Source organism: Vipera berus (genome assembly GCF_964194415.1).
Source record: "Vipera berus genome assembly, chromosome: 1".
Classification (NCBI taxonomy): Eukaryota; Metazoa; Chordata; class Lepidosauria; order Squamata; family Viperidae; genus Vipera; species Vipera berus.
Window position 1 is genome coordinate 334222826 of NC_138202.1, and position 23293 is coordinate 334246118.

At 39.9% G+C, this 23293-nt stretch overlaps 1 protein-coding gene across 5 annotated transcripts in view; it reads right to left on the reverse strand.

The window, feature by feature from the left end:
* Nucleotides 1-23293, reverse strand: part of NCOA1 (nuclear receptor coactivator 1) — a 308570-nt gene that overhangs the window by 34994 nt on the left and 250283 nt on the right. For all 5 annotated transcript variants that reach the window (XM_081326952.1, XM_081326949.1, XM_081326951.1 and 2 more), the window contains 6 exons: nt 20421-20598; nt 16315-16494; nt 13452-13547; nt 11996-12136; nt 8793-8940; nt 3879-5220 (listed from right to left, as the gene is read on the reverse strand). In XM_081326952.1, coding sequence (XP_081183078.1) covers nt 3879-5220; nt 8793-8940; nt 11996-12136; nt 13452-13547; nt 16315-16494; nt 20421-20598 — 2085 coding nt within the window. The remainder of the gene's footprint in view (nt 1-3878; nt 5221-8792; nt 8941-11995; nt 12137-13451; nt 13548-16314; nt 16495-20420; nt 20599-23293) is intronic.

Below are 23293 nucleotides of genomic sequence, written 5' to 3' on the forward strand. Positions count from 1 at the left end.
ACCGAAACCCAACACTACAGGCTGATGTTGCTAGACTTTCAAAAATCACATAAAGGTGTAGTTATCTGTCCAGGAATATTGAGTGTTAGGTTGTTCTGTTTAGTTTTGCTGTGGTAGCGTTTAATGGTTTCATAATGCCTCAGAAGAGACTGGCCAGCCACTTGTCTGAAATGGTATAGGGTTTCCTGCCTGAGCAGGGGGTTGGACTAAACCTCCAAGGTCCCTTCCAACTACTACTACTACTACTACTACTACTACTACTACTACTACTTCTTCTTCTTCTTCTTCTTCTTATTATTATTATTATTATTATTATTATTATTATTATTATTATTATTATTATTATTATTATTTTGACACGTATGCTTTATAAATGAAATGTGTGCTTAGTGATAGTTCTAATAAATTCATAAAGAATGTAATGAATCCCTAGTAATTTCAGTTTTTAAAGAAAAAAGCTATTAGGGAGATGCAATTTAGATATGAGAACTAATGGGATTCTCAGATCTAAAGACAGGGCTTTGTAGACATAACCCTTTGCAATAAGACGACTTCATATTGATACCCTGAAAATTCCAGGTAGGACTGGAAAAAATCAGCTGCCTGCAGGTTGGGGAATAACATGAGTTATAACACCTTAGTTTATTCCATTTTATTCCTCCACACTCTGGTACTTTCCTAATTGTACCCTTCCACCCAAGACCTTTTCATTATCTCTAGCCTAGCGGGAAATTTAAACTACCCCTGATCATTAGCTTAGAGCCTGCTGTTCCCTTAAAACTCAGATAAAACTTTTGTGATTAAAGAAATCATGTCATGTAAGTTTATTCAATATTGGTGTCAGTGGACCCATATCAGTTACAAATACACATTAGTTATGATGTCAGTCATTACCAGATGTAAATTAAGAACTTCAGGTTCAAATTATTCAATGTATTAGCACCCAATCTGAAAATCTAATATGCTTAATTAAATCATCTTATAATTTTACATAACTTTATTACATTTGCAAAATGAAAGATAAAAACTAATATTTAGAAGAAGAGAGAAGAAAAAAGAAGGAAACAAGAAAAGAATAAAGTCAAAAGTTTGGAAAAAATAAGTGTAAAGAAATGACTTCCAATTTTCTTTTAAAGCAGTTATAAGTATAAATATAAATTAATCTCTTACTCTATCTTTACAGTTTTACTTACATTTGGCCGTAATCTAATTTTTCTAATTATCAAAATTATATAATAATTTCATTTTTTTCCTGTTTCATGCCAAAAAGTCAATGAGGGATTTCCAATCAGCATTAAAACTTAGACAATATCTAATCTCTAATTAAAGCTGTCAGTTTGGCCATCTCAGCAATACCCATCATTTTCACCATCCATTCTTCCATTGGAGATTTTTTTTTTAAAAAATCAGCTTACAAATTAAAACTATATTTCTAAAGAAAGTAACCACTCACTTGATTTTCAGATGGGGTGCATTTGAGAGAGATGGGGAATACTATCCAATAGTTGAACTGCAATTTTCAATAACTACTTGTATTTATAAAACGTTATAACAATCTGGACATTCTTTTGCATTCTTCAGCACCATCTCCTCATGTGAAACGGAGCCAAATCAAGCAATTTTACACACTCCAAGCAGCTGAGAAATTACGTGCCAAAAATCTCTGAACTTTGGGTAACTCTCAGTTACCAGGGAGCTTGAGTGTTGTCCCAAAATATACTGGCAATGTAAAAATCTGTAGTTTCTAGTCCTGGCCATATAAGATTGCAGTGGAAGCTTTCTTTTGGGGCACACACAAAACTAAAGAGGGACCTTGAAATACAGGAGCTTTGTCTCATTCACATAAATTCAAGATTCTCCCCTTCCCATTCTTTGCAAAGATTCAAATATTTCTAAAGATTAAAATTCAATATTTCTCTCTGTATGTAATCAGGCACAGTAGGGAAACTACATAAAGAATACCCTATTTCCTTAAATTATTCATTACAGAAACTACCTTTCATATACATGATTACTGTCCACAAGTTTCATCTAGAAGACATTTCTGTCTGTAATATATTGTGTTAAAGCCATTGTCTCTGCGGAACCACAACATGTATTGTTTTAATTTTGACCTTGAAACTGAGAGTTTATTTCACAGAAGCTCCCTTCCTCAATCAAAGGTATGGCAATCATTTTAGCCAGGCCCAAGACAGCATCAAGGTTACTGATTATTGGCAAATTATAATGTGTGTGCAGTCCACAATTCTGGTCTTTTCATCTGAAACACAACACAAACTAAAGATTCAAGGGTGGGCATGGGGAGAAGAGTCCCCAACACTGGCATTTAGAGACATACCTGCCTCCGATACCGCAGGTAAATAATACAGCCAAGCTATCATGATTTGTAGCCATTTAGAAAAACATTTTTCTATTAATTTATTTCCCCTTTACAAGTGTGCACACTGATGCCAAGGCTCTGTCTTGTTACCAATATGCTGATTACGTTCCACACTTCACAAACTGGAACCTTCACATTTTGAGCTGCAATAATTCTTGGGATCTCTAACTCATACTTTTTAAAGTGTAAGAAAAGGAGCTTGTGCTAATGTGAATGCCCCAAGTCCATCCTTCACCTTGTCAAGTGTGAATAGGCAGACTACATGAACTTCACTCAACTGAACAAAATCCTGGGATTGTACCAGGAAATACGATCGAAACAGGTGTTGTGTGCACCCAACGCATAACCCAAAAAGAATAACATTTGATACTGACTGGCAAGAATGCTCAGAGGTAGAAATCACATTACAGGAATTAAATTAAGCTGTTTAAAAAAAAACCCAGAAGAGATTTCGATGGGAGAATCTGATTACAGCACTTTTCTTTGAGGAACAGAGAGGTTACCACACCATTTTCAAACTATATCTGGTGCTACTCAATTTCTTTCTTTCCACTTGCATAAACTAAAAGGCTTTCCCATAGAAACCTCCAGCTTCCTACCTCAAGAATACATTCCTCCTACTCAACAACTACTTCATTTCAACAGCAGGTAAACCTTTTAAGAATAAGGAAGATCAGTCATTCCGTCTGTATCCTGTTCTTTGCAGTTTTCACAAATTATCCAGGCCCACTAGCACCCACAGGCACAGCTTTAATTTTCCAAAGACTGATTAAAAAACAAATAAACTAAAATACTGTATTCCGATGGGAGAAGCCTTAAGGAAAGGAATAAAGATCTGGAGATTTCTTTGAGAGATAGAATTGTTTAGGAGCCATGGTGGTGCAGTGGTTAGAATGCAATGTTGCAGGCTAATTCTGCTGACTGCCAGGGATTTGATCCTTACTGGCTAAAGGTTGACTCAGCCTTTCATCCTTCAGAGGATGGTAAAATGAGAACCCAGATTGTTGGGGGCATTATGTTGACTCTGTAAACCACTTAGAGAGCACTGTAAAGCACTGTGAAGCAGTATATAAATCTAAGTGCTATTGCTATTGGTTATTCTAGCCATTTAAACTCTAGTTTTGAAAATGGATGCTTCCTAAACCCTGTTGGAGCTTGCTAGGAAAATGAGAACACTGTTTCATTTTCCAGACTAAATCTGCAGAGAACTTATGTTAATATGAATATTTTTTGTTTGTAGGAGATCCATGCAAGAGTTCTGAAATACATATACAGTACCATATTCTTCCTCATTCTACAGATATAGTTTGGGCCTGATATAATATGTGATTCCTTGCCAAACTGGGTACTCTGGAATATATCAACCTTTTCCTTAGAATTCAGTAAGTTGCTGAATTTTAGCCAAGGAGAATCATAAATTAGCAGCAGCAGCAGAGAATAAATTTCATAAGAAATGAAAAATGTATTAGCAGAAAACCAGTTTGAACTAAAAACTTACCTGTCCCTGTGGCTGTAGCTTCACCTCCTCTTGAGCAGAGGGCTTAGGCAGTGGGGCTACAGGTGCATTACAAGGATCCAACTGTTCTGTATTTTCTTTCACCTTCACATCTTCCAGGCTCAAGGAAGGGTTGGATACTAGTTCTTTATCATCCTGGTCAAGCAGATAGCGAAGGAGCTGATGGTCCTTTGAATCCTTCTTCTTCACAGCATCTGCCTCCAGCCTGACGTCAGGGTTTCCTGGAGCCTGACTCTGTGGTATAACAGCAGTAGCTGTCCCACCAGGCATCCCATCTTTCTTATCGTGCTCCATGGACAGGGTGGCAATATCAGAAGGACTGCCCTCCTGGAGAAGCCGATGTAAGATCTTATGTCTCTCTGTGAGGGAACTGTGGGAGGAAGGGCATGCACTGCCCACAGGGTTCCCAGAAGCTGGGGTCCCTGATGCACCCGTACAAGACAAGGGCTCTTTGCAACTGGTATCTGCATCCACGTGCCGTAACTGCTCCTGAGCCGTGGAAGCCAAGAGCTGGACTAGTTTGTGGCTGGTAGCCTGCAAACACTTGCTGTCACCCTCTGAGAGTCTGTCACTGCCATGCAGCAAGCTAGAATCCAAGGGCTTGCTGTCATTGGAGCTGTTGTCAGAGTGGGCCATGCTGCAAAGAATGGACGACATCTCCTTGCTGTCTTTTGGCTCGGTTTTCACGTGTGGTATGTTCATTCTGCTGGGGGAGTTCTGATTGCTCAACTGACGCAGGACAGGAGGGGGTGTGGAATAGCCCACTGGAGGGCTAGGTCCATCAGTCAATCCCTGCATGGAGTTTAATGGAGTTCCTGGATATGGCCTGTTGCTGACAGCACTGCTGCCACCACAACTGCCCACCATGCCCACTGGGGAGTGTGTGGAAGGCATAGTGGGGGAGAATGGGTTGCTTGGCATTCTGGGCCGATGCACAAGTCCAGGGCTTACTCGATGTCTTGGTGACATAAACTGTGGCGGGGTGACCCCAGGACTGTTCATTGGAGAGCTACTGATGTTTATAGGATGGGTACTATTCGGAGGACCAGCTTGTCCCTGGCTTAAGGCAACATTACCTCCCATCTGGCTTCCAGGTGAACATCCGTAATTGGGTTGGGTGGTTGCAGCATTGCTATTGCCATGCAGGCTGGATCCTGATGGGTGGTTTGTGTTGGCTGTTAACATGCTACCATTGGAGGGAGGGAGAGGCGTTGGCAGGGGTACACCCTGTCCTGGAGAAATGCTGGGGTTCAGGGAGGGACTGACACGGGGAAGAGGCATTGCAGGATTAGTGTTCTCTTGAGGCGACAGGGCACTGTGTTCTCTGAATCAAGATAAGAAAAAAATGCAGTTGGTGGAAAAAGAAAATACAGACCCCCCCACCCACGTTGAAAGAACTTGATTAGTTTATGCTATGTCCTTTCAGAGGAGGGAGTGCAAAAATGCTGTAATACCTGAGAAACATTTTATTTATATACATAGATAGAAATAAATATATATGGTGTGTATGTATATGAATGTATGTATATGTATGTATACATACACACAGAGAGAGCTTACATACTGTGTGTGTGTGTGTGTGTGTGTGTGTGTGTGTGTGTGTGTTTGTGTGTAGGAAGGAAAAGTAAAGTTTTGCTGGCTTCTTTTGAAGGATCAAATAAATGGCTACTATTATCTATATCTTGTATAATTTTCTTTTATGCATGGGCCTGGCTACCATGGGAAATATTCCAAAAGGACTCCAATTCAGGAATCAAAAGCCCAAACATAAACCTCCCACTCATTCATTGTCCTGTTCTTCAAAAAGTGAAAGAAAGCCTTCAAAACATTCAGGTCTGGATGTCTATTCAGGATGGTATCAAAGCCAGAACTATTCTTGGTAGGTTTCATAGACATCCAAGACCTCTCACCCTGCCAAAACTATTCATGTCAGCTTTGACTCCCAGCCATAAAATAATGGCCATTATTTGAGTTGTAACCTTCCATCCACAAACTGTAGCTCCCTCTCTATTAAATAACAAGCATCTGGGTCCTACAGTCCTTCAAATAGCTTTGGGAGTAGTTATTTTTTCGGGGATGTAAACTAGCTAGGTCAAATAATTGCATAAAAAGAAATTAGTATATCAAATTAGCAGCACGTGAAGGCAATTAAGAATGCATCAATGTGCAAATTCATCTTAACAAAATAAAGGAAAATATGTATCAAGTTGGAAAAGATTGGACTAATGAAGGAACTGGGCAGAAAAATGCCCTGGCAGATCTTAGTCCTAGATCCAGGAGGTTTGTGTTATATTTGTATAAATTTTTATACAAAACTTGTAAATGGTTTGTGCTTGTACTTCTACAAGGTTTCTACAAGGTAATAACTTTTCCATATCAGAACCTGAAAGTAAAGCACTAAGAAGGAATGCAGGAAATATTTCACGATTTGGACCTCCTTCTTATGCAATAATTCAACAGGAAAGGCTGGCGCAGACACTCCCTTAAGGCAGGCAATGAACCTGAAAAAAAAACTCCACGGCTGACTAGAAAGCAACAAGCAAGCAAAAATCACTGTTGAAATTTCATAAATTCAATTGGCTGTTCCTGTCAATGATTATCAGGAAGCCCAATGCGTGATCTTTCCCTTGTGATTTTTCTGAGAAGGCTGAAAGCAGCGAGTGCAGTAAGATATTCTTCAAGCCAGCTTTCTCAGAGATTTAACCAGAGGTACAGTCTAGCCCAGGGGTAGGCAACCTCGGCTCTTTTATGACTCATGGACTTCAACTCCCAGAATTCCTGAGCCAGCATAGCTGGCTCAGGAATTCTGGGAGTTGAAGTCCATGAGTCATAAAAGAGCCGAGGTTGCCTACCCCTGGTCTAGCCAGTCTGTTCCCGATCACACGAACCAGATTTTTTTTTCCCCCCCTGTTGTTGTTGTTGTTGTTAGCTGCGAAGTCGTGTCCGACCCATCGCGACCCTATGGACAACATTCCTCCAGGCCTTCCTGTCCTCTACCATCTTCTGGAGTCCATTTAAGCTCACGCCTACTGCTTCAGTGACTCCATCCAGCCACCTCATTCTCTGTCGTCCCCTTCTTCTATTGCCCTCGATCTTTCCCAGCATTAGGCTCTTCTCCAGTGAGTCCTTCCTTCTCATTAGGTGGCCAAAGTATTTTCCCCCTACAAAATCTAATTCGGAGAGATAGGATGCCAGTACAGATCTACTGTCCTGCTAACACTCGGCCAAGTCATCACCCTGACGCAAAAGTGGTGGTTCTTAGCATAACCGGGTGGCCTGCAGTCTCTAATGCTGTTGTGGCTGCTGCCTTGGCAGCCAACACTGCCTTCATCCTTGCCTTTTTTCTCCTGCAACTCCCTTCCAGCAGCTGCCCTTGTGAGACTTGGCATAGCCTCTTCTGCAGCAGGCTGAGGCACTTATCCCACTCTTCTTCTCAGAGTATTTCCCCTCCAGCTGCCATGATCACTGCCACTGGCCAGCTCCTCAGATCACAGGTCCCTCTTGCCACAGAAAGCCCAGAGATTTCCACTGCTAGCATCACTGCCTCCACTCAGGAGTGGTGCGGCCACTGCATTCTTTATCCAACTTTGGAGTGATGAGATAGAAGAGAACCAGTTGTTGACTAATTTACACAATACCCCTAGTTTCAGTATCCTTATCAGTTTTTCTTCTACTTAAAGGGATGCTTAAGTCACTCTCAAAACCTGTTCATACACTGCAACTTCTCAGATAGGGGAGAGTTGGAAAAGGGTTCACAGATGTGGCTTCCTTAGGTACTTCCACCTATTTTTTTTAGGCTGAGCGTGTTCTAGACAAAAGTTTTTGTTTGTAATTATCTAGCTTTTCTTATCCAACTTTATACGGACTCTATACGTCATCATCTTTCATTTGGGTCTTCTCATGCTTTTCTACATCTTTCCTTGCCTGGTTTGGTTTTGCATCCACACAGATATTAAGGAGAAAAGGACAGAATATTCTTCACTTTGGACAACTTTTGCAATTTGTTTCTGCTCTGCCTTACATGCTGCTAGTTTGAATGTGTTGCAAAAGAAGCGACAGCTTGTTTGGACAGGCTATTTCATGATGTATTCCTCAATGCATTCTCTTGCTATGTAACCAAAATGTCCCCTTTCTCCCACTTCCAATGGGAAAGAGGAATAAATTAAGAAAGTAGTACTTAAGCTTGAGAGAAGAGGAAGGGAGAGAGAGAAGATGCCAAAGAAAGATTCAGCATCTGCTTCTTTCCATTGCTCTTTGAAGACATGGTTCTGTTGAGATTAGATAATACTGATTAAGACATCTTTGCCCTGTCCAGTGAAGCTTCTAGCTCATGCATCCTCTCAAGGGCTAGACTCAAACCAGCTTCAAGAGGCAGAAAGCAAAAAAAAAAAAACTTGGTATTTTTTCCTTCATTTGTACTTCTAACATACTTGCAACATACAGAGAAGATAGCTCAGTCTGCAGATTACATAGCACAAGAACCCTTTGCTACCACCATCCTTTCCATCCTGTGGTAAATATGTCATTTCTTGTTAAGGGATATACGAGAGAACCATGACATGCAAAGAGACATATCAACTAGTACAGGGCTCTTCAAACTTGGCCCTTTTATGACTTGTGGACTTCAGTTACCAGAATTCCTCAGCCAGGCATGCTGGCTGAGGAATTCTGGGAGTTGAAGTCCACAAGTCATAAAAGGGCCATGTTTGAAGACCCCGTAACTAGTACAATCAGTGTGACACATTTAAAAATGCATTCTGTATATATGTTGAATTGTACTCTTACATAGAAAGAGACTGAATCCTTCCCAAAGATGCTTGCTGTCTATGAAAGATGGGTGGAGAGAAAATTAGAGGCAATGACACCCAGTAAACCCTGGGAATTTTCAGGACTTACCTTTCAATTATATGAATGCCCATGATGAAGGGGTGCATTTCTGGACTTTGAGGGCAGCAAAGTTTGCACTTGGTATGAGCACTCAGTACAGTCCCATCACTAAGTGTGAATCGGTACGACGGACTGAAGGCCGTGCCCCGTGTCATCACTGAACAGAAACAGAAAGAGAAGGGGGAGAAAAGAAAAGGTATTTTAAGGATTAGGATGATTTGTCTTCTTGTTGCTAGCAATATTTGTGAAGTAGCAGGTGTAGGCAGTCCACAAGCAATGTACATACCACATGCCCATCTGATGCAACCCCTGGAACACATCAAAACCATATCTCAAAAATTCAACAGCAAATTCCCAATTGATAGCCATATCAATCATTCGTGGTTTTGGAGTTGGGTATCATCAGTATGCTGATGATACCCAACTTTTCATTTCGACCCCAAACCACCCCAGTGATGCCCTCGACGTGATGTCCCGGTGCCTGGAGGCGGTCCGGGTCTGGATGGGGAGGAACAGGCTTCGACTCAACCCTGACAAGACTGAGTGGCTGTGCGTACCGGCATCTCGGGATATTCAGGATATCCCACCCCTCATTATGGGGGGTGAGTCATTATCTCCTGTAGATAGGGCTCGCAACTTGGGAGTCCTCCTAGATTCACAACTCTCCTTAGAAGACCATATTGTAGCTGTGACTAGGGGGGCCTTCGCCCAGGTTCGCCTGGTGCGCCAGTTGCGGCCCTATCTAGACCGGGATGCCTTGCGTACGGTCACTCATGCGCTCGTGACCTCTCGTCTTGATTACTGCAACGCTCTCTACATGGGGCTACCCTTGAAGACCACTCGGAGGCTCCAACTGGTACAGAATGCAGCCGCGAGAGTTGTACTGGGAGTCTCCCGATACTCCCATGTCACACCTTTACTCCGCGAGCTGCATTGGTTACCGGTTGTCTTCCGGGTGAGGTTCAAGGTGTTGGTCATGACCTACAAAGCCCTTCATGGCATGGGTCCAGAATACCTTGGGGAGCACCTGCAGCCGGCGTCAACTTCCCTCCGCCCAGTACGCTCCCACAGAGAGGGCCTCCTCAGGGTGCCACCGGTCAAAGAATGCCGACTGGTGGCCCCCAGGGGGAGAGCGTTCTCTGTGGGTGCACCGGATTTATGGAACCATCTTCCGGTTGAGCTCCGGATGGCGCCCGATCTCCGCTCCTTCCGGCGCGATCTTAAAACTTACCTCTTTAAACAAGCTGGCCTGGCCTGATGGGACGGGGTGGGAAATGACTTTAATTTTAAATTTGTATTAATTTATGGGCATTGTTTAATCATGTTTTAATAATTTTAATTTTTGTATCTAGTTTTTATGTATTGCCCTGTTCACCGCCCTGAGTCCCTAGGGAGAAGGGCGGTATACAAATTAAATTAATAAATAAATAAATTTAGGTTTTAAAAAAAGAAGCATGGCTTTAGCTTTCAATAGAATCAATATACTTTTTTTTAAATGAAGCACCTTAAACATTGCATGTACCTTCTAGATTGAAGGAAGCAAGTAACAGTGTGCTGGCCTACAGGGTTCTCTCTTAGAGATCCTATCTTGCAAAGAATAGCGTGAGCATGCTGGAATAAAGATGGCCTTTAGTCACACTTGTAGCATGCTAAGCCAAAATGTGTGCAGACTGACCAGTACTGTCCTTGCTATTAGCAGGGACTGCTGCATGGGACACAGAGAAATTTAAGACATGCAAATGCTGTTAAAAAGGATCATAAGATGTCTGTAAGAGGAGTAAATGTTTGGAGAAAGACATGAAAATGGTTGTGCATAAGGATCATGTTTCCTTATATAGCAGAAAATAAAATCCTACAATATTGTCAAAGTACAACCATGTATACATTGAGATTGGCTTCAATTCAGTTCAGTTCAATTCAGTTCAGTTCAGTTCAATTCAATTCAATTCTGCTCTGCTCTGTTCCTACTGGAACAAAGACTGACTTTTAAAACCATGTTTCCCAAGGATACAAAAGCAGGAGGAAGAGGGGAAAAACGAAATGTGAACAAGTATCTCTAGAGGTAAATGGAGGTTTTAATTTTTCTCCCTCCAAAATTTCTGGGTGGATGGGTCTTTAAACAACCTTCACCCAGTTTATGTAGTCGGGTTCACCCTCACCCCAAGATTACTGTAGTACCAACCCCTCCCCCCAAAGTTGCCCAGCCCTACTTCAGTGAGAAATCATCAACCATCTCCATCTGAAAGTCCTAACATGTCAAAATCCTCCTGGGATTTTCATAAACAATTTAATCCTTTTAGCAGAGAAATAATTCTTTCAGCCCCAGCTTGTAAGGAGATACAATTTTACTGATCCAAGTTTCAAGGGTGTTGTAAAATGATAAACATCTTTACACTTTACATTAGCACTTAGGAAAATTACCAATATAAAAGCCAAGAATGCTCATCACCTTACTGACATTTTATCTGAAATTTTCTGGAGAGGCTCTGCCTGCCCCTTTCTCTTCTGTCAAGCTAATGTTTGAGAATTGTTAGACAGGATTTCCCCAAAGGAGCTTTACTGGCTGACTGGGAGTCAGAAATTATCTTCCGTGCTCTAATCCAAGATTCAGAATAGCATACCTCAGTCTGCATAAAAAGATGCAAGATGCAGAGATTTTGGAATATTTCTGTCCCCTTTGGGACCAAGGAAGCAGCCTGTTTGCTTTAGTTGTCACTTCCTCAAAAAAAAAGCCTTTGAGTTAGCACACCACCCCTGAGCTGAGTGGCCTTGTAGACCAGATTGCTATAAGAATGTAAAGCATTAGATAAAATAGATAAAATTTTATCCTGCGCTGAAATGGACAGGTTAACCCTAGAGATCAAAAATGTTAGGTTTTTGTTATTTCTTTCTGTAACATAAGACAATACTAATAGTAGTGTTGTAGCTAGGGAAGTTGAATCATGTCCACTTTTGTTTTTAAATGTATATTTAATAAAATTTTCAAAAAAAAAAGAATGTAAAGGGGTAGCTTAGTATAGTTCAGAGGAATTCTACTGACCATACCAGCCATCTTTCCTGCCTGGCTGGAGAGACCACGGTCACTACACAGCCATTTCCTTTGTTAGTATTATGTGCAGTCTTCATTTTTAAAAAATCGTATTTTCACTCATCCAGCAAAGTCCTCATCCAGCAAACGTGAAAAGTGTGTTCAAACACAGAAGCCTCCTTACCTTCCTGAAATAGCTGCTTGGCGTAAGACGGCTCCCTGCCCTGAGGCTGGAAGAAAGCATAGATGCATTTTCTCACTAAATCTTCCCAGCCAGTCCGACCTGCTGCTCTCAGGGAACTGGTGTCAATGGAGATGATTTTACCTGTGTGGAGTGGAATGAAAACAAAGATATTATAGACCTAGGTATCTAAAGCAGAGCAAGTAAAAACATACAGTATATTCAATACCTCTTGCACCTTCTACACCTGTCCATTAGCTGTAAGCTGCACTCCGTTCCTCAGCCTTCTATTTACGTTTTAACTGTTAATTTTTCATTATTTAAAAATTGTGTATGCTGTCTTGAATGCTGTTTTTAGAGGTGTAAAAGGTACACAAGCCTAAATAAACAAGGCAGGTAACATGAAACTACCATTTATAACCTTATTTATGACTGCCACTTATGTAAATAGGTTTTCTTCTAATAAAACTATATGTGAACTATCCAAATATCTCCTGCTCTCTTAAAAGATGTCTAGTGCCTTTCATTATTTCTAAATTCTGCAAAACCTCTGAAATGCTATTTTTTCTCTCTTACACATATGAAATCACCAACTATCACTCCTTTAATTCCTGGTCTGCAGCTGATGTCCAAATGGCAAAATCTACACATATAGAACTAAACAGGCCTATATTTAACTATTAGCACTTAAGAGTTCATTTGGGTTGAGGCGGTAGGTAAGTCACAAAAAATGGTGTTCTTATTTATTCATCAGATTTATAAAGTGCCCATCTCACTATTTAAGTGGCTGACATTCTTGCCTTTCCTACCTTTATAACTCACAATCGTATGCATTACAAAGTTGGCAAGGCTGACTTTTATTTAAGTGGATGGAAGAACAGCAGATATATAAAATGAATAGTGTTAAAACGTTAAAGTTACTCAGTAACTTATTTCACATCCATACAGGGCTGCAGATTTGTCCTTTCTTGTCCCTTGCCCATTTACACTGGCTCCAGATTTTTTTATAAAACTATAGAGCAGGGATTGGCAACCTAAAGCTGAAGTCCAGCAAATATCTTTGGATCCTTTTTTAAAATACTGCTACCAGCATTAGACACATTTTTCCCATAATTTTGAGGTGCTAATACATAAAAACAGTAATGTAAGCTGCAAAACTCTCAACATAGTTTTTTTAAAAAAACAAACAAAAAAACGACAAGAGAATCCCAAACACAAAAGGGGGGGGAGCCTGCTTTTTTCATTATTGCTCACTCCCATATCTCAATAAATGTTGAGAGGAGCCCCAGGCACTAAAAAGAACAACTAAGAGATTTCCATGGAATCTTCTTTATTTTGGAGACCAAGATGGCCAAGCAAGTGGATCTTTCAATTATACCAAAACTGCAGTCTGACAAAATACTCTATGATTTCCAAAGCCTTGTATAAGCAATTATCTACTTATTTTTCTGAAAGAGACCTGTAGTATCTTGCTTGGTCATGAAAGATTCTGATGTGGCAGGAGCTGTAGATCGAGGTAATCTTCGTGCAATGCATATTAGGCAGGACTGCAAATCTGTTATGAACAGAACCAAAAAAAAAAAGATTGAAGGTTACTGATTTAAATTCCCAGGCCACCTCTTTTCATTTCCATTTACTTCTTCCACATTGTCTCCTTCCTCCCTTCTCATATCTTGCATGATCGTCAGAACTTTGCTCCCTTCATTTATCTTCTATACTTTGTATGTGCAAAGAGACTATGTAAAAGAGGAAGGCCTTGACTAAAGATATCCCAGGTTCTCCTTAAACTTACTTTATAATGAGGAATGCAACTTTTTTTAAAAAAAAAGATTGAAGGTTACTGATTTAAATTCCCAGGCCACCTCTTTTCATTTCCATTTACTTCTTCCACATTGTCTCCTTCCTCCCTTCTCATATCTTGCATGATCGTCAGAACTTTGCTCCCTTCATTTATCTTCTATACTTTGTATGTGCAAAGAGACTATGTAAAAGAGGAAGGCCTTGACTAAAGATATCCCAGGTTCTCCTTAAACTTACTTTAAAATAAGGAATGCAACTTTTTTTTAAAAAAAAAAAAGATTGAAGGTTACTGATTTAAATTCCCATGCCACCTCTTTTCATTTTCATTTACTTCTTCCACATTGTCTCCTTCCTCCCTTCTCATATCTTGCATGATCGTCAGAACTTTGCTCCCTTCATTTATCTTCTATACTTTGTATGTGCAAAGAGACTATGTAAAAGAGGAAGGCCTTGACTAAAGATATCCCAGGTTCTCCTTAAACTTACTTTATAATGAGGAATGCAACTTTTTTGTTTCTTTAGCTCACTCAAAATGGAATACTGAGACAGCAGTTCAATCTGGGCTTTAGGGTGAGCAACAAAAGCGAGCTCTGAGCAAATAAACTGGGGCAATTGCAGCATTAGGGAGGAGGTCTGGGGGGGATGACTGGAGAAGGGATAAGAGAATGCAAGAGAAAGAAAGGCCTCACAAAAGGAAAACTGATGGGATGGGCTTCTCTCATTTCAGGGATAGGATAAGACTGCAACAGCCCAACTGAATTGCTTCTCTGTTTTCATTTGGTGAAGAATGAAAATAGTCCCCCTGCAACCACAGTTTAGGAATAAGCCTTTTTCCCCCATTTTGCATGAGCAGCAGCATTGTTGACTTGAATTCTTCACAGTAACGAGATCCTATAAACCAACATCCCTCTAAAGTGAAACCCTTCAGATGTATTGGGCTGGAATTCCCACCACCTTGCACAGATATTGGCAGTGTTCACTGGGGAAATGGGAATGATAGACCAATATGTCTGGAGGGTGCCAACTTGGGAAAGGTTAAAAATCTGCTTGCAAGAGAAAAGGACTGGCATACTCCCCTGTGTATGCGTGTGTTCATTCCACACTGTTTGGGAGAATTAATTTTAAGGCCATTTGTATCTGGCAACATTGCAAAATAAAAGGCAGTTGCGGAAGCCAAGAATTATCAGCTCTAGGCAAAGTATGTGCTCATAAACCCCTCTGTGATTTATTTCTTCTAGTCATGATCTCCTGTGAAAGCTGCAATGGATTAATACAGCTAATGCACTGGAACGGAATGGCCGTTACGGAGGAATAAGCCTGAAGTGTTTTGCTGGAAAGTCTTGTTGGCATGATGCATCTGAGGAACAGTACAGATCAAGATCAAGATCCCAAATCTGAATCCATGTTGGCTAAATTATGCATTTGGAATCCAGGCAGATACCCACCCAGCACAATGGTGGGGGATTTCAGTAACCACAGTATATGTATTGTATTCCTGGAAGCAACTACAGATCACTCAGGGTTAATCAGAGGAGACAAGCTTGCTACTGGAAAATAATCAGGAGAACACTCCAGCTTCACTGATTAGATAAATGAAGGGTATCATTAACCTACCTCCCTTTCCTCTGTTTTAACTTTCAACTGAGATATCACTTTACTCAATTCATTTTGTGGAGAGTGACTTCATCATCAGAGTGCTGCTGTTAAAATTTCAGAAATCTAGTTTATTATTGCATTAACATTACAGACTTGGGAATATCAAAAAATTGTACAATGTCAAAACCCACCTAAGAGGCAGGACATCTGAATATGTCATGAGTACTATATATCTACCTATTCCTTATGACTTTGGCTGGTATCTTTCTAATAAGGTATTTAACATAATCCAATAGCATGTTGCAGTACTAGAGAAACCAAAAAGAATCATGTCTGAACAATGACAATGATTGTAATAGTCTTAGCCCAAACCCCTAATAGCTTTAATGATGGAAATTAGTTTCTTTTGCATTAAGCTCTGAAGGATTATATTTTAGCATCTTTAGCAAGGTGGTTCAAAGAGTCCTACATTTTTATTTTTATGCAATTGATTACATACTCTGCCAGGATTGGATACATGGAGATATGACTTCTAATCTTTTCCATCCAAAGAGTGATGCAAATGCAACAGACTGGTGTGAATGTAAACAGCAAGGAACAGGGCTGCAATGGGCCTTTTGGAAACCTTTTCTTTCCTGTGAGGATTAAAGTTGCTCATCAGCTGAATGTGAAATTTGGAGGGTATGCAGTGTAGTAAAGTCTGTGGGTTTTACATGCTGAGTTACAGATATCACAAATCCTACTCTTAGTAAGCAGGAAATGCTGCAGAGTGTATGGGCTTTTACAGAGTTGCAATTCCCTTGCAAAAAAAAGTCTTATGGAAGGACAGCAGGAAATCATCTGTGGCTTTTCTGGGTCTCCCCCCAAAACGCGATGCATCATGAGCTAGCCTTTTTCCACCTCCAGATCTAGCAGTCTGTTTTTACCTTCACCTTCTTCTTTGATCAGTTTTGGCTGAGACACAGTGAAGCACTGCATAACCTCGTAACGCTGGCGGGCCTCTTGATTCTCTGCACCTGGCTCATCTGGGGGACGGATCAGCATCCTGCAGTTGAAGGTATGGCTGTTGCGTCGGGTAGATTCTTGGGGCCAAGGGACTCCATTAACTGGGATAGAACAAAAAACACTTCTTGAAGGGCTTTGAAAAAGTGAATGTGCAGAAACTGGAATATGGAAAATGAGATTACTACAACTCTGCCCAAACACCAATAAGTATAAGAAACTATTATAATGAGTCAAAGCCACAATCTTTCTATTGCTTATTTATGGTATAAACCATATACCATTATTTATACCGCTATTACCTATTCTAGATACTCTGACATGCACTCAGATGGCATGAACCAGGAAGTGTGGAAAAACCTCTGACCACAGCAAACACTCCTCTTTTGTTCTCTATGCAAAAATTTCTTGTGTTCTTTTCTTACTATGACTACTAGTGCAGCACCCTTTATCCTGCAGAGGAAATGCAGTAGAGGCCCAGAAGATCCACTCGCTACTTCCCACTTTCCTTCTCAAAGAGGACAAGCTCGTCCCCATGTTCTCTTTACTCCTTCCACCATCTCTAAGAACATTTATGGCAGCAATCAGGAACCATCCGCTCCATGACCTATTTCTCCTTCTTTCTGTGATCCTTGCTATCCTCCAAAGAGGAAGAATCCGGGGGAATTTTTTTTACAGTAGGTGAAAAGTGCAGTAGTAACTCTACTTCCCCTTCCTTGATTGAAAAAAAAAATCCCCATGACTGATTAACAAATGGTAATGAATAGCTGGGAATGGGTCTTTCCAGAAGTAAAGTTGAAAAATAAATATGCTAAGCCAACACAGTCTTAACTGATCTATTTTGCATAAATAATATCTCCCCCAAAATTGGAGCTAAAAATCATCCCAAAAAATCAAACTGTGATATCACGGTATCACCAGGAGGATCACAGACTGATTCTTTGGGTGGTGGTGGTGGTGGTGAAGAAACATGTCTCCAGCCACAAACATTACTCTTGGGTCAAGTAGCTATACATGACTAAATCCTTTTATTGACTTGAAAACATTTATTTATTTAGTTACATTTATATACCGCCCTTTCCCTGAGGACTCAGGGCGGTTTACAGGGAATTAAAAAATCCAACATACAAAAGTTAAAACCGAATTAAAAAATATTAAATTGACCCTGTACACAATTAAAACCCCAATTAAAAATTTCTCCTCAGCCTGGGCCCGAGAGCTCAAAGAGCCATAAACATATACATGCAAAGGATATATTAGACTCACAGAATGATGGTACTTCTGACATTTTCCGCTATGGTTACCTCTCATAGTTGCATTCAGCATAGCAGTTTCCTTGGCAACCATATTCACAAATTTTTTAAAAAATCCATGTTCAGTGTGAATAAAGAACACTTTGCACAATTTTCTCAGAAACTACTAGACACAAGTTTTTGTCTATAGAAAACTGGCTGAGCTGTATGTGAGTGCGAGAATATGATTTAATGCTACAGTAACATTTCACAAAACACTGAACTCTATCCATGCATAAGTGTACACTGTAGTAAGCTAAAATCAATTAAGACCTGATTAAGTGAAATATTGATTTAAACCTACCTTATATTAAATTAGCTTAAGTCAATTTTATATTGACTGAAGCAAATTTGATACCAGCCACACTGAAATCAATATTAAAATGGTCTATGCTAGACCATTTTAAAATTGCAGCATAAGTTAAAGGGTGCATCTGATTGTTTACTTAAAATCTAAAGCAAACTTCAGCTATTTGACATTTAGATAGCCAGTATGATGTAGCATTGAAACACCGATAGACCCAGATTCAAGTCCCACCTCAGCAATGGAATTTGCCTGGGTGACTAATTTTTTCACCCCTGTCTGTCTGTATATCTATCTATCTATCTATCTATCTATCTATCTATCTATCTATCTATCTATCTATCTATCTATCTATCTATCTATCTATCTATCTATCTCACTGGGTTTTTGTTGTGAAATAAAATAAATGGAAACCTTATGTAAACTACCTTGGATTCCTGGATAAGAATGGGAAATAAATCTAATAAAGTTTAAAGCTAATAGATGAAGGTAAATAATCTTTAAATCCTGCAGAGCTGTGCCCTTTAATGGAAAAATGGTGCACGTAAGATCCATCTTGGGCATCCTCTTCCCCAGCAAAATGTACTTGGTATATATGATTGTGCATATGCAGGTATGACATATTATTAGGTGGTACATGTAAACATGGGCCAAAAAATGTCCATCTCTGACTAAGATCTTATCCAACTATATGGACATGCAAGGATCCAAGATTACAATCTTCCTCTCACTGTGGAATTCAACCAAAAAAGAAGGGTAGCTATAGAAAGAAAACAGAGAGCAGAACACTAAAACACATTTATAATTTTAAAAGGATTCTTCTTCAAAGGCTATCTCGTCTTACAAAAGACTCAAAGAAGAGCATCATTCAAATTTTCAATCTTGCACATCCTTGCTGTGTATTAACCCTTTTTGATGACACTTTTCTAGACAGGGGACTCTTGTAGATCTTGAACTTATTGCATTTAGCGCTTATTTCAAGTACCATTAAGGTTGCACAGGCATGTCTCTTAAATTTGTGTCAGTGACCATACACATATACATGTATGTTTCATGGATGCACACATACAAGAATATGTGAATGATCAAGTGGGACTGTAGCAAATGAAGGGTTCCAGAGTATAAGAAAGAAATTTGTATTGCTCATTTTCTACCTATATTTTGAACCTTCAGAGAAGACCTGCAGAGTTCCGAATTTCTATCTCTCTGGCTTTCTATATTCATATAAAATCATTGCTGACCTTCACTTGCTTTCCATAAAGTGCTCAGTGTGTTATTAATGGTTTCTCTTTTCCTCCATGGAAGTGTAACATGCACCTTTGCAGCTTCAGCAGACTATTGCATTGACCCAATAAGGCAGTTGTAAGAACTATGAGAGTTTACTGAATTAGTGACTTGTCAACTAATAAAGCTTTAGCTAATAGGCCATAAGTTTGATAAACAGAACCTTGCTAAGCAAGAGGGGTTTTATCATCAAGTTGATTAAACAGCAGCAAGCAGTTGACCTTCTATGAACAAAACATTGATTTGTAAGCTGCCAGTAACCTCTCTGACTGAATCAGGCTATGTACTCAATGTGCCACATTAATGATGAGCAGACCAAAGAGCATCTTTGTGCCTCCAGTCACTGTTTTCGTCTGCTGGCTAAGCTGACACTCAGTAAGCAATTCACATTTTTAGCTTTCTAGACTTCAGACTGGCAAAAAAATGGTTTCTGGTTGAGTAGTCAACTGAAGTTCTTATTGAGAATTACATAATGATGCTTGTGAGTTAGCATATTATTCAAAAATCAGCTTAAGTGCAGAATGAATGATATGCATTTGGAATGGCATGTCACCAGCAAAATTAAATTGGATCTTGTTTGCAAAACAGAGCTGCCTCCTAATCTTCTAACCACCTGCTAGTGCTCCTGAGCGCAGCTTGCATCTACTCAACTCTTGCACATTCTGAGAAACATTCAACATATTAAGCTAAAGCCTTGAAGAAATCAAACACCTAAAAATGTATTGTATGAAGTGGCTTTATAAATCTGATGTGTAAAGAAAAGAATAGCATGGTCATTTTGTACTAGGCCATCTATTATCACTTCTTTAAGCTAAAAAGCTCAACTTCTTGTTTTTCTTCACAAAAATTACCAAAGAATATAAATCAGAACTCTAGATAAAGAAGCAGATTTAGGATGCCTGAAATTTTCATCAGTTACATCATGATTTTTAATATATTTGTTATATTCTGGTAAAAATGTTTCTAGGTTAACTATTGTGGTCTTAGAGAACCTTAGTTTTCCCTGCACATTTACTTCATATACTATCTAGAAAAGTTATCCTAGTATCCTGACATGAATTTATATTGAAATTATACGAATGTGTTTCTTTGATTCAGCAGCAATATTGCAAAGAGAATGAGAGAAGGCCAAGAAAGTCATACTGCTCACCTAGTGACTTAGGCAGCAAATTCTTGACAAATTCAGCATGATCTCCCACATGCAAGATACTGTAGACACTGGTGTTCATAAGCTCCTCTTGGTTATAGCCTAAGTAACTGGTCACATTCTCAGACACAAACACAATCCGTCCTTCACGATTCACAACAAAGAAAAAGCCATCCAGTGCCTGCAGGGGCCAAAACAATGACAAAGGGCATTAAGAAAGGTGTTTCTATCTTTACAGGTCTTTAGAACAATGAAGAGCTGACAATTTGGGTTATGGATGATCAGGGCACTATCATGGGAAAAGTATCAGAAATATACAAGCAACAATGATAAATAGGGCAGGAGTCATGCTTAATTCACATAATCAACTTATATAAAAGTTACTGATGTCTAGGCATATGTGGACAAATGCATATTTCTTTAGTCGAACACTGCATGAATAGTAGTAACACACCCACTTCATGTACTAACAGACCATTCTAACAAGTGTTTTCAGATGAAAAAGTCTAGATTTTTAGATTATATTACAATCAAATCTGCCAAACTTCATAATTGGCTCTCCCCCTACCACTTTCTTTGTGCTGCTCTTTGCTGCCCAAGGTGACTCTGCCAGAGGATCTTGTCTAACCAGCATGTTTTCCTTCAATGCTTATATAAAGAAAGGAAATAATTGTTAGCATTGATGCTCCAGGATTAGCCACCGGATTGCACAGGTGACAACTCCCACTGGATGATACTTTATCCCATACTTTATCCCATAATTTATCTCATAATTCGACTAACATTTGTCTTCCTATTATCAATCTTTTTGGTAATGACACGGTGGCTCAGTGGGTTAAGACGCTGAGCTTGTCGATCAGAAGGTTGGCAGTTTGGCGGGTCGAATCCTGAGTGCCACGTAGCAGAGCGCCTGTTACTCATCCCAGCTTCTGCCAATCTAGCAGTTCGAAAGCACGTAAAAATGCAAGTAGAAAAATAGGGACCACTACGGTGGGAAGGTAACAGCATTCTGTGCGCCTTTGGCATCTAGTCATGCCGGCCACATGACCAAGGAGACGTCGTTGGACAAGCGCTGGCTCTTCAGCTTTGACACGGAGATGAGCACCGGCCCCTAGAGTCGGAAATGACTAGCACTCATGTGCGGGGGATCCTTTACCTTTACCTTTATGCACATTTTAGATATCAAGCCAAGGCTTTTCTTCTTTTTGTAGAAGGCCAACTTGAGAGAGAAAATCTGTTCTTCAGATATTTAAAACCAGAAGGATCTTAATGGGACTGGCCTAAAAAAGAGTTCTCCAACCTTTTTGGCTTTGGGGCCTGGTTGCGGGGGGGGGGGGGAGGGAGAGGAGATGGTTCCACGCAAGCAGTGGGAAAACGCACATGCACAGATTCATATGCTCAAGTGACAAGTGTTCACCTGCCACTTCCACAGCCTGGTTCTGAACGGCTCAAATCCCAATAATGGACTGCGGCCCAGGGGCTGCAGACCCCTGGCCTAAAATAGTCTTATGAAGAGATAAAATGCTCAAAGGGCACAGTCCTTGCTGATTAGGAGGGGCACCTTTAAATTCATAAGAATGAAAGAAACAGTGGGATTGCTGCTGAAGTGGGACAAAGTAAACTAGAATCTAGCACAAGGCAGTGCAGATTTCTGATTGCCGTATTTTTTCTAACCAGGATGGAGTGACTTCCCTTTGGTATAGTTGAGGGATGCCCAAGTGCTGCCTGAGTCATACAGGATTGATGATGGCTTGGACTGCCCCTTCATAATTCAAAACAATATATGCCCAGACCCAATCACAAACTTGGACATTTCTGTCAGCATTTGTTTCCCTTTCTAGTATTGCTTTGCTAGGGAGATATAATTTATCTGGCTCTGCACTCTTTATTTTGTACTGGAAGGTTCCTTCTATATTAGCTTCTGGAAACAGGAAGTAATTTCAAACCAAGCCAATCCACTCTCCACCACCTCTCCACCCCCCCAACAAAATTAGCCCATGGCTTGCAGTTTCACTGAGACACAGTTGTCTGTTGCTAAGCAACAAGAGGCTTCTGCATTACATGCTTTTGAATGGAAAGTGCAGCTCACAGGTTCCTGTCTGAATTAAAATTCTGCCCCCTTTAATTTTCAGCTGTTTTAGCACACTAACGGTCTCATCAAAACAATTAAATGTGATATGATTTTAAAAAGTATTTGGGAAAGAGAAAGGTGCATGAATAAATCATACAGGACACAGCAGGTAAAGGAAAAAAGTGAATAAACAGTTGAAAAACGGTATTGGATGTAAATCCATCTGACACTTATCTAACATGAGACAGATCATAAACAATCTATTTCTAGATATTAGGAATGGGATTAATTTTGTTGTTAAATGTAAAAATTCAAACATGCATGGTACAAGTGATTGGTGAGTAGGGAATGTGGATTACAAGAAATATCAAGGTTAAAGAATCTCTGGTTGATTAAAGAATCATTCCAAGAGATGACGCCCCTTCTTTAATGTGACTTTTTTTTCAAACCTGTTAGCCTGAGGATTTGTTGGTACATTGCATGCACCTCCTAGAAAGTGGCAAGTGGGCAGAATGTGGTCTTACCTTTACCAGGAAATACAGCATTGGTATAACCGTGACTGCTAATTTAGCCTACACATTCTCCATATTGTTAAAAAGTGTGAAAATGTCAAATGAGCAAAGCTATAATGGGCAACAGAGGTCAATTAACCATTCTAGTAATGACCTATTATTTATTTATTAATACCGCCCAATTCAAATGGCATACAGAATTTTGAAACATGAAATATAAAAGTAATAAAATTGTGAAGAGTATGACAGAATGAAAGTAAATAAAGAAAAATAGATACGTTGTGTGTCTAAAA